The sequence below is a fragment of the Macrotis lagotis genome, chromosome 5, assembly GCF_037893015.1.
Source record: "Macrotis lagotis isolate mMagLag1 chromosome 5, bilby.v1.9.chrom.fasta, whole genome shotgun sequence".
Classification (NCBI taxonomy): Eukaryota; Metazoa; Chordata; class Mammalia; order Peramelemorphia; family Peramelidae; genus Macrotis; species Macrotis lagotis.
Window position 1 is genome coordinate 149,369,426 of NC_133662.1, and position 13,967 is coordinate 149,383,392.

The following is a 13,967-nucleotide window of genomic DNA, read 5'->3' on the forward strand; positions in this document are numbered from 1 at the left end:
AATGTCAACACCCAACCAGACATTATTATTATTATTTAGTTTCATTCATATAGTGTTCTTCTTCTCAGTTCATCACTAGATACTTGGTTTAAAAAAAGTTCCCAAAAAAATATACGTTTCCACAAAAGGAAGGACTGCTGTAATCAGTGACATGATCCAAAAGAATCATAGCTGTCACAGAATTATCCTATAAATTCTTCCATATTTAGAGCTGTTTTATCAATACATTTTATAACTTATTAACTAAGAGTCTCAAAAGGTTTACTTTTTTAAAAAAATTTACTTTCAAGTATATAAAACTTACATAAGATACCAGATAATTTTATGATTAGCATCTACACCCAAGTATAATATTTTAATTACCATTTAAATTTTTCTATATTAATTCAGGTCAAAGCTCTGATCACGAAATAATAGTTACTCAAAGATTAGGAAAAAGGATGATTTTAATGACCATAATTATTTCATTCATGTCAGACTCTCTTGGCATTGTTTAGAACATTAACTCATACACTGAAAGTCACAATGGCAGTAATCAAGCCAAATATGAAAGTATGTCAAGCACAAGTTATGGGGCAGACTGAAAGTACTGTGCAACTGGGAATTACTATTCTTCAGGTGTTTGTCTTCATACGACACCAAAGGCTTAATGTGAAACTCCTACTGTCCCATGATCTTCCTTTATCCAATATTGGGGGGGGAAAGTCAGATTTTCAGCACAATTATATTAAGATAAAAGGAAATAAATTATAATTTTTGACTCTTAACTATATATTTATATTTACTTTTCTATTCCTTTTTCCCTTCTTTATGGGAATTTTAAGTTCTATCTGTTTGTGAATTTTATACATTAGGTTAGGAATGCTCTTAACTAATAACTATTACTACTATAAATAATATCAAATAGAAACAGCATAATAAACATTTATACAGTGCTTTATGTAACTTAACTAGTACTTTCCATACATCATTTGGACACCAATATATTATCTTCAGTTTTTGATTTTTTAAATCAATAATAAGTAGTCTCAATTTTTTTTTAGGTTTTTGCAAAGCAATGAGGTTAAGTGACTTTCCAAGGCCACATAGCTAGGTAATTATTAAGTGTCTGAGGCCGAATTTGAACTCAAGTCTTCCTGACTCCAGGGCTGGTGCTCTATTTACTGTGCCATCTAGCTGCCCCATAGTCTCAATTTTTTGCAAAATCTTTCAGATATTTGGCATTGTACAATAAGAAAGATTTCATGTAAAGGACATATGTAGAAAAAGCAACATTCAAAAGTCAGCTATCATTCATATTACTCCAGATGTTATACATATTATCTAAATGTGTTATAATATTATCCAAGTAATAAGTAGATTTGTTTTTGGATTTCATGGCATTATTATTTTCACAGTAGATTCACCTAGTTGACATTTAAATTAGCTTGCATTCCATGTGTGCAAAAACCAACTAATGACGAAAGAAACTGCAGGCCTGCGTGGGATTTTTTTAAATTAGCATATATAGATCACCAAGGGTTCATAAAAGTTCCATATTTTAAGGACTGTCATCTACATCATAAGATTTTACATAAAAGAAAATTTGCTTAATCATACTTTAAACTCATTATATTCTTTGAATGTGGAAATGTTGATAGCTGCAAAATTTATAAAGATAAAGAAGAAAAATATCTTTGAAATATCAAATTATATCCATTAAAACTTATTTAAATACTCAGAAATACTTAATCCCAATTAACTATAAATCCCTTGAACGTCAATTCCCAGGTATGCTAACTTTTAATATATTAGAAGGAAAGATGGAAGGGAACCAATTTTGGTCAGAATTAATTCTCTTGGATGGACAATTGGATAGCAACTTGATTAGCATGAGGCATTCTCTATATTGGGTTATAAAAGTGTAACCTTGAATAAACTGTGGTCATAACAGTAAGACTATCACTTGGAAAATCACAGACCTGAACAGTGCTTCTCAGATGCCAATATAATAAGATTTTTGATGCATAGAACAGACCCTGCTTAATTGAATTTCCTAAACTACATATAAGTCTACTGTTGAGAGCTGCTCAAGCAAGTTTGGGTTTATAGGTCAGTTATGACTAAAGAAGCCCAAGCTTTGGTGGCCCATGAGCTGAAGGCTTTCCAAGGAACTCTGATTTGATAACACAACTGAGTCATTCGTGGCCTCACTTGTTGATAGCCCTTTTCTCAAACTTCTTGACCTGGGTTACATCCTGCCAGCTTATATCCTGCCCAAGTTAGAGTTACATAATTTTTTTTTATCCTGTATGCTAATTCTGTGGTTTTCTACTATAAAGAACTGTTTGATACTGTCAATAAACAGCTCTGCCAGTTGCTCTGCTAGCATCCCCACCTGAGTGTACACATGTTTCTTTTCTCTCCTGAGCTGAATTAATTCCCTGGTGGACAGGGGAATTCAACAGTCTACTATAGAAACATTTCATCCAACATCTAATTTAAAAATCTCTCATTTTATTTTGTCACCAAGTATTATAATCTAATTATGCTACTTCTACTACACTGCATCTTGTTGATGAAATGTTTAATGGTGTTCACCTTGAAGAGGCAAGAAGTACAGGATACCAAGATAGAAAGTATCTTTACGAGAATAATCTTAATAAGTCTTCGTGTTCAAAGTAAAGCAAGAAACTGCTTTCCTGTATGGGTATAAACTAAAAACAAAAACAAGAGATAAAATGAAAATGGAAATGTGCTAATGGATGGAAAATTCCACTTATATGGGGGGGGTGGAAGAGAAGAGGAACTTCTACCTGATTTCAAAAGTGCTTATATTCATTTTTGGAACTCAACTTCTCAGAAGAGGGAGGGGGTATAGGGTTAGGAAGGGAAGGAGAATGCTATATAAATAAAAGACTATTATTGTACCTGTGAGATATTTAGTTACCCAAATAACATAAGCAACTCCCCAATTTATTCATGGGTTATGGTCACCTCTAAGATTATTTCCTGTGAAATCTCTAGTTACCTAAATACTATAAGCGAACTTAAGTTTATGGCTGGGTTGTTTGTTGTTTAGAATACAGATTGCTTTTTATTCTATAGAAATCATGTTACATTTATACCCATCATTTGGTAACGAGTTGCCCAAACTATCCCCAACAAAGTCTATTTAACCCATAAGTCATTATTGTCAGGGAACTGTGATTTCTTGGATATGGGAAGTCACTCCACCTACACAGATTGTAACCTATCTATAATTTAAAGTCCTGAAGAGTTGCCTGAGATTCAAATAAGCATAATCCCTAATGTAATGAAATAGAACTGGGTTCTGGGACTCATAACTTTGAGCACTAAGCCCTCCTTCCAGCACCCTAATGGAGTTGAGGAAAAGGGGAGGAGGGATAGCCGACAAGTTGCTTGAAAGTTATAGACACTATATCTCCTAAGACACTTCCCGACTTGTTTTGTTCATCCATCTTAGATCCATCAATCCTACATCCATCCAAAGCAGTTATTCCAAGTTATTCCTCAAGTTTCATGGCATCTCATTCTATCGCCCTTCCTCACATTTCACCCCAAAGAATAAGGTCATTCTACAAGCTCCCTTTTCTCCCTTTTTCATTTTCCTTCATAAACATCTTCCATTCATTCTTGTATCACATGATCTCCAACAACATCTCCAAAGTTACCAATGATCTCTTAATGGTCAAATATAATAGGAAAGTGAAGGAGGTAGCAGTGGTCATTAATTATACTAATAAAAGATTATAGAAACTTCTCAAGACTTCCCCCTCAGTCCTGAGACCATATATTACAAATATGACATGCTGGTGAAAATACAACAACTTTACTTGGTCTCTTTACTATATTGTATTACTCTGAATAAATCTAATAAAATAAACACAAATCAACAGTTATAGTATATTGTTATGAAATCATTCAAGCATCAATTGAAATTATATGTATATAAAAACATGCATATATATCTATATAGATGTATATATATATATATATATATATGATTCTTCAAAATTAATCCATCAAGGGCACAGCAATCTAACTTTGTCATAGACTACACCGAAAACTTGAAAATCTCACATCTATCTCTAAGACCTAATAACAAAACAATCTATATCCAAGAAAGCAGCAACAGAATCAGCCCAGAATTTTCACCAGAAGTATAGGAAAGTCCAGTTCTAACAAAGTTATGACCTGAATTACAAATTATAAAAAAATCATTTTTCTTGCTTAGAAAGCTATCCACTACTGAGACAGAATGTGCTGAATCTAAGAGGCTGATATGGTCAAAGCCATAGAGTCAAAGCCTAAAACTTCCCAGTTTCCCTTTTCAAAGTCTTCCCAAGGTATCTCAGCTTCAATATGGACTACTTGCAAAAGAAATGTAATTTCTAAAGTAAAGTTAAATAATATAACTTCTAAAGAAAAGAGCCTCAAAAGATTACTACTTAAAACTAGTTTCTCATCAAGTTTTTAGTTCAGTTGAGTCTTTGAATGATGCATTACAGAGAAATATGTGAATGAGACCTAGGTCCCTGTGGCCTTGGCTCTGAAAGAATCTCACCCAAAGGCAGTTGCTTTATCTCAGCAATTCAACTACTCAGGAATTAAATTCACTTTTTAATATATAGCCAGAATTTTACACTGCATGGGAAAACAAGCTGCAAGTCATTTTTTAAATCAGCAGCATCAACCTGAATTGAAATTGCAAAAAGTAAATAAAATTGAAAGGCTATATCATTAAACTGATGCTTCTGAAGCAAAGGTTCTTAAATGCTCTGGATTATGAAGCCCCTTTGGAATCCTATAAAGCCTTAGAGAACCCTTCTCAGAAATGCATTTTGTTGCCTACATTCATTATTGGAGAAAAAGCTAAATTTCGATTATATATTAGTGAAATAAAGAAGTATTTTTCCCAAGTTCCCAAAAACACTAAGTTCACTTAAGAATCCTAGCTCTACAATTTGGAATTATTCCCAAAGGGCAACAAAAATGTGCATACCCTTCTATCCAGCAATACCACTACTGGGTCCATACCCTGAAGAGATTATGAAAAAGGGTAAAAACATCACTTGTACAAAAATATTCATAGCAGCCCTGTTTGGGGTGGCAAAGAATTGGAAATTAAGTGAATGTCCTTCAGTTGGGGGAATGGCTTAACAAACTTTGGTGTATGTATGTCATGGGAAGCTATTGTTCTATTAGAAACCAGGAGGGATGGGAATTCGGGGAAACATGGACGGATGTGCATGAACTGATGCTGAGTGAGATGAGCAGAACCAGAAAAACATTGTACATGCAAACAGCAACATGTGGGTGATGATTAACCTTGATGGACTTGCTCATTCCATCAGTGCGACAATCAGGGACAATTTGGCGCTATCCACGATGGAGAATACCATTTGTAACCAGAGAAAGAATTGTGGAGTTTGAACAAAGACTATTACCTTCAATTTAGGGGAAAAAACCCATTATCTTATTATGTAATTTTGCTATCTCTTATACTTTATTTTTTCCCCTTAAGGATATGATTTTCTCTCTCATCACATTCAACTTAGATCAATTTATACCATGGAAACAATATAAAGACTAGCAGACCTGCCTTCTGTGGGAGGTGGGGGAGGGAAGCAAGAATAGGGGAAAAATTGTTAACTCAAAATAAATAAAATCTTACCTTAAAAAAATTAAAAATAAAAATACAAAAGAATCCTAGCTCTAAATAAAGCTAAAACAATAGTGAAGTACTTACTAAGAGTAAGAAACATTTTATGATAAAAGCATTCAATATAAACTTTCCTTAAATCTAAAGTACCCTGGGAAAACATTGCCTTCATTTTGCCAAATTTTTCTTGTTTTCCAAAGACAGTAAGCTAGCAAAAGAATTCTCAATCATTATCTAGTTTCTCTTTCTGTTCTATTCCAGTTATTTTTTTAATGTTGTTACCTTGGAAACAACAGTAAAAAAAACCCCATTTGATTTGACCTTCAACACTGGGCCAAATTAGATCACTCCCAAGCAATCATCCACTTAAACATAAATCTGAAGGCAGTAAGCATTTGGTAATTATGTAGCTTCCTTAAGACAAATGAATGTTTTAAATGCTTACAACATTGGCAACAATGGTTTTATGTTTTGATTTGAAATATATACACTTCTAATGCTGAAGTAATTTGGCAATATGTAGTGAACAGAGTCCTGAACTGGGATTCAGGAGAACTAAGTTGTAGTTCAAATTCTTCTTTTAACTGACTGTGTGACCTTGGGCAAGTCAATTCATTGCTTTAAAGCTCATTTTCCTCATCTGACATTTCTATAAAATGAGTGTTTGCATATAACATATATATATATATATATATATATATATATATATATATATAAACCTTATATGAGCTTCACCACTGCTCTGTAAGATACTTATTTGCAATTAAAACATGAAGAAACTCAAAGAGCTAGTATCAGAAATAGAGGGATGATTTCTAAAGTTCTGTCCATTTTTTTACTTCATTATTCTTTTCCTTTCTCTTTTACTAATCTGAACAGATAAACAATTTCCCTAAAATTGAGGCACATTCTTTTATCCATAATAATATTTATACTTAAAAACAACATATAAGATGATCTGATGACAAGAAGCTATGACAAGACATAATTATGAGCAGGTGCATTGTTTCTAAAGGTCCAATCTGATTTCTTTGGAAATCAGTTAACTTTTTTTTATAATTTAAATGGTGTTATTCATTTGATGTGCCAAAAATATACCTAAGTGGAAAGAGAAAACTGTGCACTCAAGGTGCAATGTCCAATGAGGGTTTTGGTGTAGAACATAACACAAACACACATATTTTAAAAATAGAAAAATTGTATTAGTAAAAGACTAACATTTAGCTTTTATCACATAAAAATTCTGTGATTATAGTCACAGAATTATAATCATCTAGCCTCATCTCCTACGCTTATAGGCAAAGAAGTCCTAGGATGATTAAATTACATGCCCCAGGTTACATATTTAGTTAAGCAGGAAAAGTGAGCTAAAGCCCAGATATTCTAATTGCAAGATACTTCTTTCTATATTCCATTGTCTCCCTTTCCCATTCTCTCCTTAAAAAAAACAAATTACCTTATGCATAATAATAAAATCACTTTTTTCTAGTTTAGAAGACATGAAATTAAGGAAGTTAAATCATCCTTAAATATTAGCTATATCTTAGAGATAAAAAATATAAAAAATATGTAATGGATATAGATAGATTCAATACATTCATGTGTATGTGTGTGTGTGTGTGTGTGTGTGTGTGTGTGTGTGTGTGTGTGTGTGTGTATGTGTCAGAGTGAGCATGGTGTATTGGAAAAAAAGTTGGACTCGGGCAAGAAAATATGGGTTTCAAGACTTGCTGACCCATATGACTATGTGACCTTGAGAAAGTTGCTTGAACCTCCTAGTATATAAGTTTCAGAGCAAAAGCTAATCCTTATTGGTCAAAAGAAGTTCCTTAGTTAGAACCCTCCATATCAATGAAATTAAGGTCAGTATACATGGATGCAAATACTGATAATACAGATAAATGTATGTATGTATGTGGGTATATACACTATAGTGTGTGCCCACTGCTTATATTTTTCATCCCAGAAAAAGCAGAACACTATCTAAACAGTAGTTTCTAGTGGTTTGGCTACTAATTCATATTCTTTGTGGGAACTAAAGAACCATATTCCTATGGGTATTTGGCCTTTCTTGGAAATTTTTGTCATGTAATAGAGCTAAAATAGGTCAACTCAAAACATACTTAATATATAAGGTACATATTAAGAATAACTGAAAATAAGTTATGCCAATCTACTTTGAAAACTTCCTACAAATTGAAGGGGGGTGGAATGTATGCTTCATTAGGTTCTTTTCAAAAACCAACTACTAAAAAGAGCCAAGAATTTTTCAACTTTTTTGGTCTTCTTTATCTTTAGTATATAAGCAGTAGTTTTATATAAGTAGGGTATTTTAAAACCAATTAAGCTGTATAAGAAATCTTTATCAAACAATTATACTCTCAGAATAAAAGCTAAATTATCTTTTAGATGAGGGCTATTCTAGGTGTGCTTTCTTCTCCCAAGGTTTCTTACTAAGGTTTCATCACCTCCCTAACTGGATCAGACCTTTTTTTTTTTTGTCACACATATAGCCAATGCTGTTCTGGTTTCTGCAGGGCAGAGATCAAAGCATAGGATTTCAAGTTAAAAGAAACCCTTAGAGACATGTAGTCTCAATTATTCATTTCTATATGTAAGAAAATAGAAGTATTTTCATCCAGGTCTTTTTTTGTTAACTTGTTTTTTTAGAACTTGTCTTCTAATAAGGCTTAAAATTACTGACAAAGTTAAGAAAGTTTTGACTGAAGTTGAAGGGAATGAACAGAAGAGTAATTAAAATTTCAACACTAAATGTTGAACAAGTAGTGTATCTTCAGAGTTTCTGCTTTTTTCACTATACAGTGCTGCCTCCTACTCATTGTTTTTGACTGATATTTGGGGAAATTAATATATTACCCTCCTTAAAGTCTTGTAGTTACAATTCTTGACACTGAACATTAACAATTTCAAAAGTAATAATTTTCTCTTCTCAATAACTAAGCATTTATCAAGTGCTTACTATGTATCAGTAACTCACCAGACAAAGTTAGCCCTAGTGGCAACTTAAGAAGAAATCTAAGCATGTTGCAAATGATGTGCTTGCTATTGCTATTATTATCTATTTAGGTGCTACAATCTACATCAGTGACTGAGTATATACACATCAATTAAATGATTGATCCTTGAAGTACAATGCAAAAAAAAAATTGATTTCAGGGCAGCTAGGTGGCGCAGTGGATAGAGCACTGGCCTTGTAGTCAGGAGTACCTGAGTTCAAATCCTACCTCAGACACTTAATAATTACCTAGCCATGTGGCCTTGGGAAAGCCACTTAACCGCACTGCCTTGCAAAAACTAAAAAAAAAAAAAAAAAATTGATTTCTAGCTATAGGGTTCTAAGAAATGATTACCACAGTGAAAATCAGTATTACGATATGCAGAATATAATTTAATTTAAACTCATAAAAGATAGAGGCTTATCAATAATTAAAGAACCCTATTTTTGTGCTGAAAAGAAATGATGATGAGCTTTCTCTCCTCTTTTTTTGGTAGTTGTCAAAACGGGCTCATTTGTTTTTGTTGTTGTTCAGTAACTGAACAAAAATTCCAACTTTTCATGACCCCATTTGGGGTTTTCTTGGTAGATATATTGAAATGGTTTTCCATTTCCTTCTCTACTCATTTTACAGATGAGAAAACTTAGGCAGACTGAATTAATTGACTTGCCCAGGGTCACACACAACTAGTATGTGTCCAAAGCCAGACCTGAACTGAATCTTCCTGATTCTAGGCCTGGCACTCTATCCACTGACCACATAGCTGCCCTGATTTAGAAACCGCTCGGGCTTTTTGCTGCCTAACAGAAGACTGAAACTTCCATCACATTTGTACCTTCTTATAAGTTCTTGTTGATCTCAGATCAACCTGAGAAGAGACTCAATATGTTGATCCTAGTCAGCAAAACTAGTAAAATAACTTATCCCATAATATCAACATTGTGAAAACAGAAAGATTTAAAAAGTTTAATCAGTGCAGGAACTGACTGTGATGGCAGAGGACTGATGATAAATAATACTATCTATATCTTTACATTGGTGATGAATTCATATAAGAATGAAATGCACATTTTTTGACATGGTCAATATGGCAATTGGTTTGGCTAAATTTATTTGTTGCAAGAATTTTGCTTTTCATCTTTCTTTAGGGGAGAAGTAAAAAAGGAAAAAAATAATTTATAACTGAAAAAAATAATTTTAAAAAATTTCTCTCTAAAACTTTATCTATCGAGAAAGAGTCAATAGTTAAGGCAAATGTTAAATTTTTGATTATTTGAAATTTTTATTTATATACTCTTCCTAAGCTAAAAAAGTGGTATTCTTTAAAATCTTTCTAAAAGAAAATAAGTTACTTAAAATAAGAAAATGTGTCTTTTTCCATGGTAACAGAGACAACTGTCACTCCACTTTGCATCTGTTTCTCTACCTGATTTCAATTCCAAGGAATAAAATGTGCCTCCCTTTAATGATACCACCTACCTTAGTTTCCACCCCTGTTTAAAGATTTGGAGGGTGGAGTACCAAACTCCTCCCACAGCATTCTTTTAAGGAGAGCAGGAATTGGACTTCCAAATCACCCCATTTTGGGGGCTCAGCTCTACAGAGTGCCCATAATACCCAATAAGATGTTCCCTCTGCCTTCATCATTCCCCTCTTTGCCTTTCCAGCCTCCTTTGTATATTGTCTTGTTCATTAGATTGCAAGCTCTTCTTTGAGGGTAGGGACTTTGTTTTTCTTATTTGTATCCCCCCAGTACTTAACAAGTACCTACTACATATTAGGTGATTCATAAATGTTTACTGAATTCAATTCAATTATGTATGTATCTATCTGGGTATAGATATCTATATATTCACCTAAACATGCATATTTAAAAATTTTTAATAAATGCTGAGTAAAGTTAATTCACAAAGATCATGTCCCTTTTAACAGTCTAAGGAGACAAACATCATAAATTATTTAAAAAGCCAATATGTATTTCTTGGCTAAAAGTCAACCATAGGACCTACAAGAAAATAAAGTATATGTTGACTTAGATCTAAAGATCACCTAGAGGAATATTCACAGCAGGAAAGAACAAATGAGCAAATTAACAAATTATACTTCTATTCACAGGACTAAATTATGTTTAAATTCTTCTTGTTTGATCAGGATAATATTTGATGATTTCTGGTTTGAAATAAAAAACACTTCAGATATGTAAAAATATTTGTGGAAGTTGAATAACTTTAATTTACATAATTTAAACACAATCTTATTGCTAGTTTTGGAAATTCAAGAGTATATAGAGAGGTAGCACATGAATTTAATCCTTGCCTTTCTGTATTCTTGCTTCCAATGGAACATGTAATGAGACCAGCAAAAGGTTCTACTATCTGTAAATGTTCTTTAATTCCCAAAATAGGTTTCTGTATTCTGGCTCAGCTAATTGCATACCAAATGTGTAAATTCCAATTGATATACAATCATACCCCCCCAAAAAAAGATAAGTAAAAAAAAGTTAGGAAGTATAATGATGGAAGAAATATAATGATGGAAGAAGGGTCCTGAATCTACATTCATGGTAATTTTCCACTTTCAAAGGAGATTCTACTCAAGTACTTTCTGATTTTGGTATACACATACATAAGGGTAAGAAAGAATTTTAGCATAAGTTTTTCCTCTAAAGACAATTTATAATGACACATGTCACTAGTCTGATCAAAGTTTTTGACAATCATCTTACATTACATAGAGGAAAAAAGATATACTATAGGAAGCTATCTCATGAGTACTGTGCTATTCATAAATGTGAAGGTTTCAAATGCAATTATATAGCTTTCTATTCCAGTGCAAATTTTTTAAGGTCAGAATTTAATTATCTTCAAATAATATTTAAAAGAAAATGTTAAAGCAACCTTGGGACCCAGATAAACTAGAAGAGACAGGAATGTGCATTTCTTAAACTTCTATATAAATTCATCCTAATAGAAATAGTATTTCAATCGGGGTCCCTAACGTTCCCATTTTAAACATACATTGCTGATTCTAAGAGTAACAAGAGTAACATACAGAAAATACTTCTTCCCTCCTCCTCCAATCTATCAGCCTATCCACCAAAGCTACTCTTGGTTATCCCAGGGCTGCAAGACAGAAAAATAGAAAAATACACACACACACCCCCACTGAAAGTTTCACAGCCCTGAGCCAGCAGGAAATTCCAATTGCTTCATGCAAAGGAGCCCGTTGAGCTGCTGAAATGAAATGTGATGTTTAGAGAGATCACCATGTCATGAAATAAACTTGATTTTCAGGGTTGGAATGAGGTCAAGAAGGGAAGATGAATGAGATTTCAGGAGGTTGAGTTCAAGGTCAGGGATCTATGAATCACTGAAAATTGATATCATGGATTTACAATCTATAATACATAGCTAGACAATTTTGGAGTTTCAGAGTTTAACACCAAGAGTGAAAAACAGCTGTAAGTGTATTTTGATTTACGATTGAATTACGATTACGATAATGACTTTCCTTAAAGGGGAAAAAAGGGTGGAGGCGGAATGGAGCAGTTAGCAACTACCTGAAATGCCCAGAGAATTTCACAAATTTTCTTGATGTCCGAGGAACAAAACAATCAGAGGACTGCCTCCAAGAAGTCCTTCTGGTTCTCGAGGATTCAAAGTATGTATGTACAAAGTACATAGAGTAAGACTCTAGCATAATGTGTGTGTGTGTGCGTGTGTGCGTGTGTGTGTGTGTGTGTGTGTGTAGATATAAAATATCTGCCCATCCTCTTTTCCTGTTCTACCTGGCCGGCCAGATTTCCGTGCTCCTTTCCTCAGACCTGACACAACTCCCTGCTGTTTACGAAACGCACGTGTCTGCCGGCCTCAGTCTCCCACGCAGACAGACGCAAGGATGGGGCAATGGGATAGAAGCCCAGTTCCCACACCCCGGCACCCACACATAGCAAAACAAAACAGAAGTCCAAACCCAAACACGAACTTTCCGTAAATGCTAGTCGGAGGAGAGAGGGGGTCACATGAGGCTGACACCTGCCAAGTGTCTCCCGGTTTCAGCCACAGCCAAGTGGAAATCTTTGCTCCTCTCCCGCGGTTCCAATCTGGGCTTCCAGAGCGGAGGCCCCCGCGAGGGCCGGCAGGGGGCAGGAAGGAGCAGGACCCCGCGCCGACTCCACATTCCCAAGCAGACTGTCCCCCCTCCCCCAGACCCAGCCGAGAGCTCCAGGGGCCACTTACGGATTCGGACTTTGCGGTGGTCCAGGCGGCCGGCCGCGGCTCGCAGGGCGTCTAGCCGGCCGTGGAGCCGGGCGGCTCGGCGGCCCAGGGCGGCCGCCTGGCCCTCGATCTCGGCGAAGATGTCCCCGGCGCAGCGGGAGAGGTCCGAGAGCTGCCAGAGCAGGAAAACCAGGGAGTGCGCGCTGACCTGCTCCAGCGAAGTGAAGGGCAGCCCCCCGGCCCCGGCGCCCTGGGTGGCCGCGGGGGCTCCGGCCGCGCCCGCCGACGGCCCCCCCCGGCCCGGGGCCGCTCCCGCATCTCCCGGAGACCCCGGCCGCCTGGTCGCCGGCCGCCTCGTCCAGGCGGCACATCTTCACGGGCTCCAGCGTCCTCTTGTGAAAAGGCATGGTGGGTCCGGGCGGCCGCCCGCCGGCCGCTCCGGGCAGGGGCCGCGATCACCAGCCCTTCCGCGGCCCCTCTTCGGCAGCCTTCATCCAACACAAAGAAGAGTCCTGGACAGCGGGGTGGAGGGGGAGGAAAGAGGGCTCTGGCTCCCGCCCGGGCTGCAGGGAGGGAGGGAGGGAAGGAAGGAAGGAAGGAGCGCGGGGAGGGGGTGCTGAGGGGGCGGCGAGGGGCTCGCCCCGCCGGGGCCCGGCCGGCGTCCGCAGCGAAGGGAGCCCGCGGACAGCCGGGGCCAAGGTTCCCGGGGGCCGGCGCAGGCGCTGCCCAGGAGGTCCCGGGACCCGGGAGGCGGCGCTCCCCCCCGAGGAGGGGGCATTCCCCGGCCCGTCAGCCGCGGGAGAGGAGGCTGGAAGGGAGAGGGGGATGCGGAGGAGGAGGGGCCGCGGCAGGCCGGGCCGGGCTCTCCGCGGGAGCGCAGCGGGGTCCCGCACAAGTTTGCCAGGAGGCAGGAAAGAGCCCGACTCGCCGGCCCTCCCTCGCGATTGGAGAGGGAGGAGGAAGCAGGGGGAGTGCCGCCGACACCGCGGCCGCGGAGAGGGGGCGGAAAAAAGCCAAAGAAAGAAAGGGGAGGAGAAAAGGGCCCAGTGTAGCAACCACCTGCGGCTC

At 37.3% G+C, this 13,967-nt stretch overlaps 1 protein-coding gene across 1 annotated transcript in view; it reads right to left on the bottom strand.

Annotated features, from left to right (window-relative positions):
* NHSL1 (NHS like 1) overlaps positions 1–13,967 on the bottom strand; it is a 264,064-nt gene that overhangs the window by 249,530 nt on the left and 567 nt on the right. The window contains 2 exon segments of the mRNA XM_074187692.1: positions 12,921–13,192; positions 13,194–13,411. Coding sequence (XP_074043793.1) covers positions 12,921–13,192; positions 13,194–13,306 — 385 coding nt within the window. The 5' untranslated portion in view covers positions 13,307–13,411.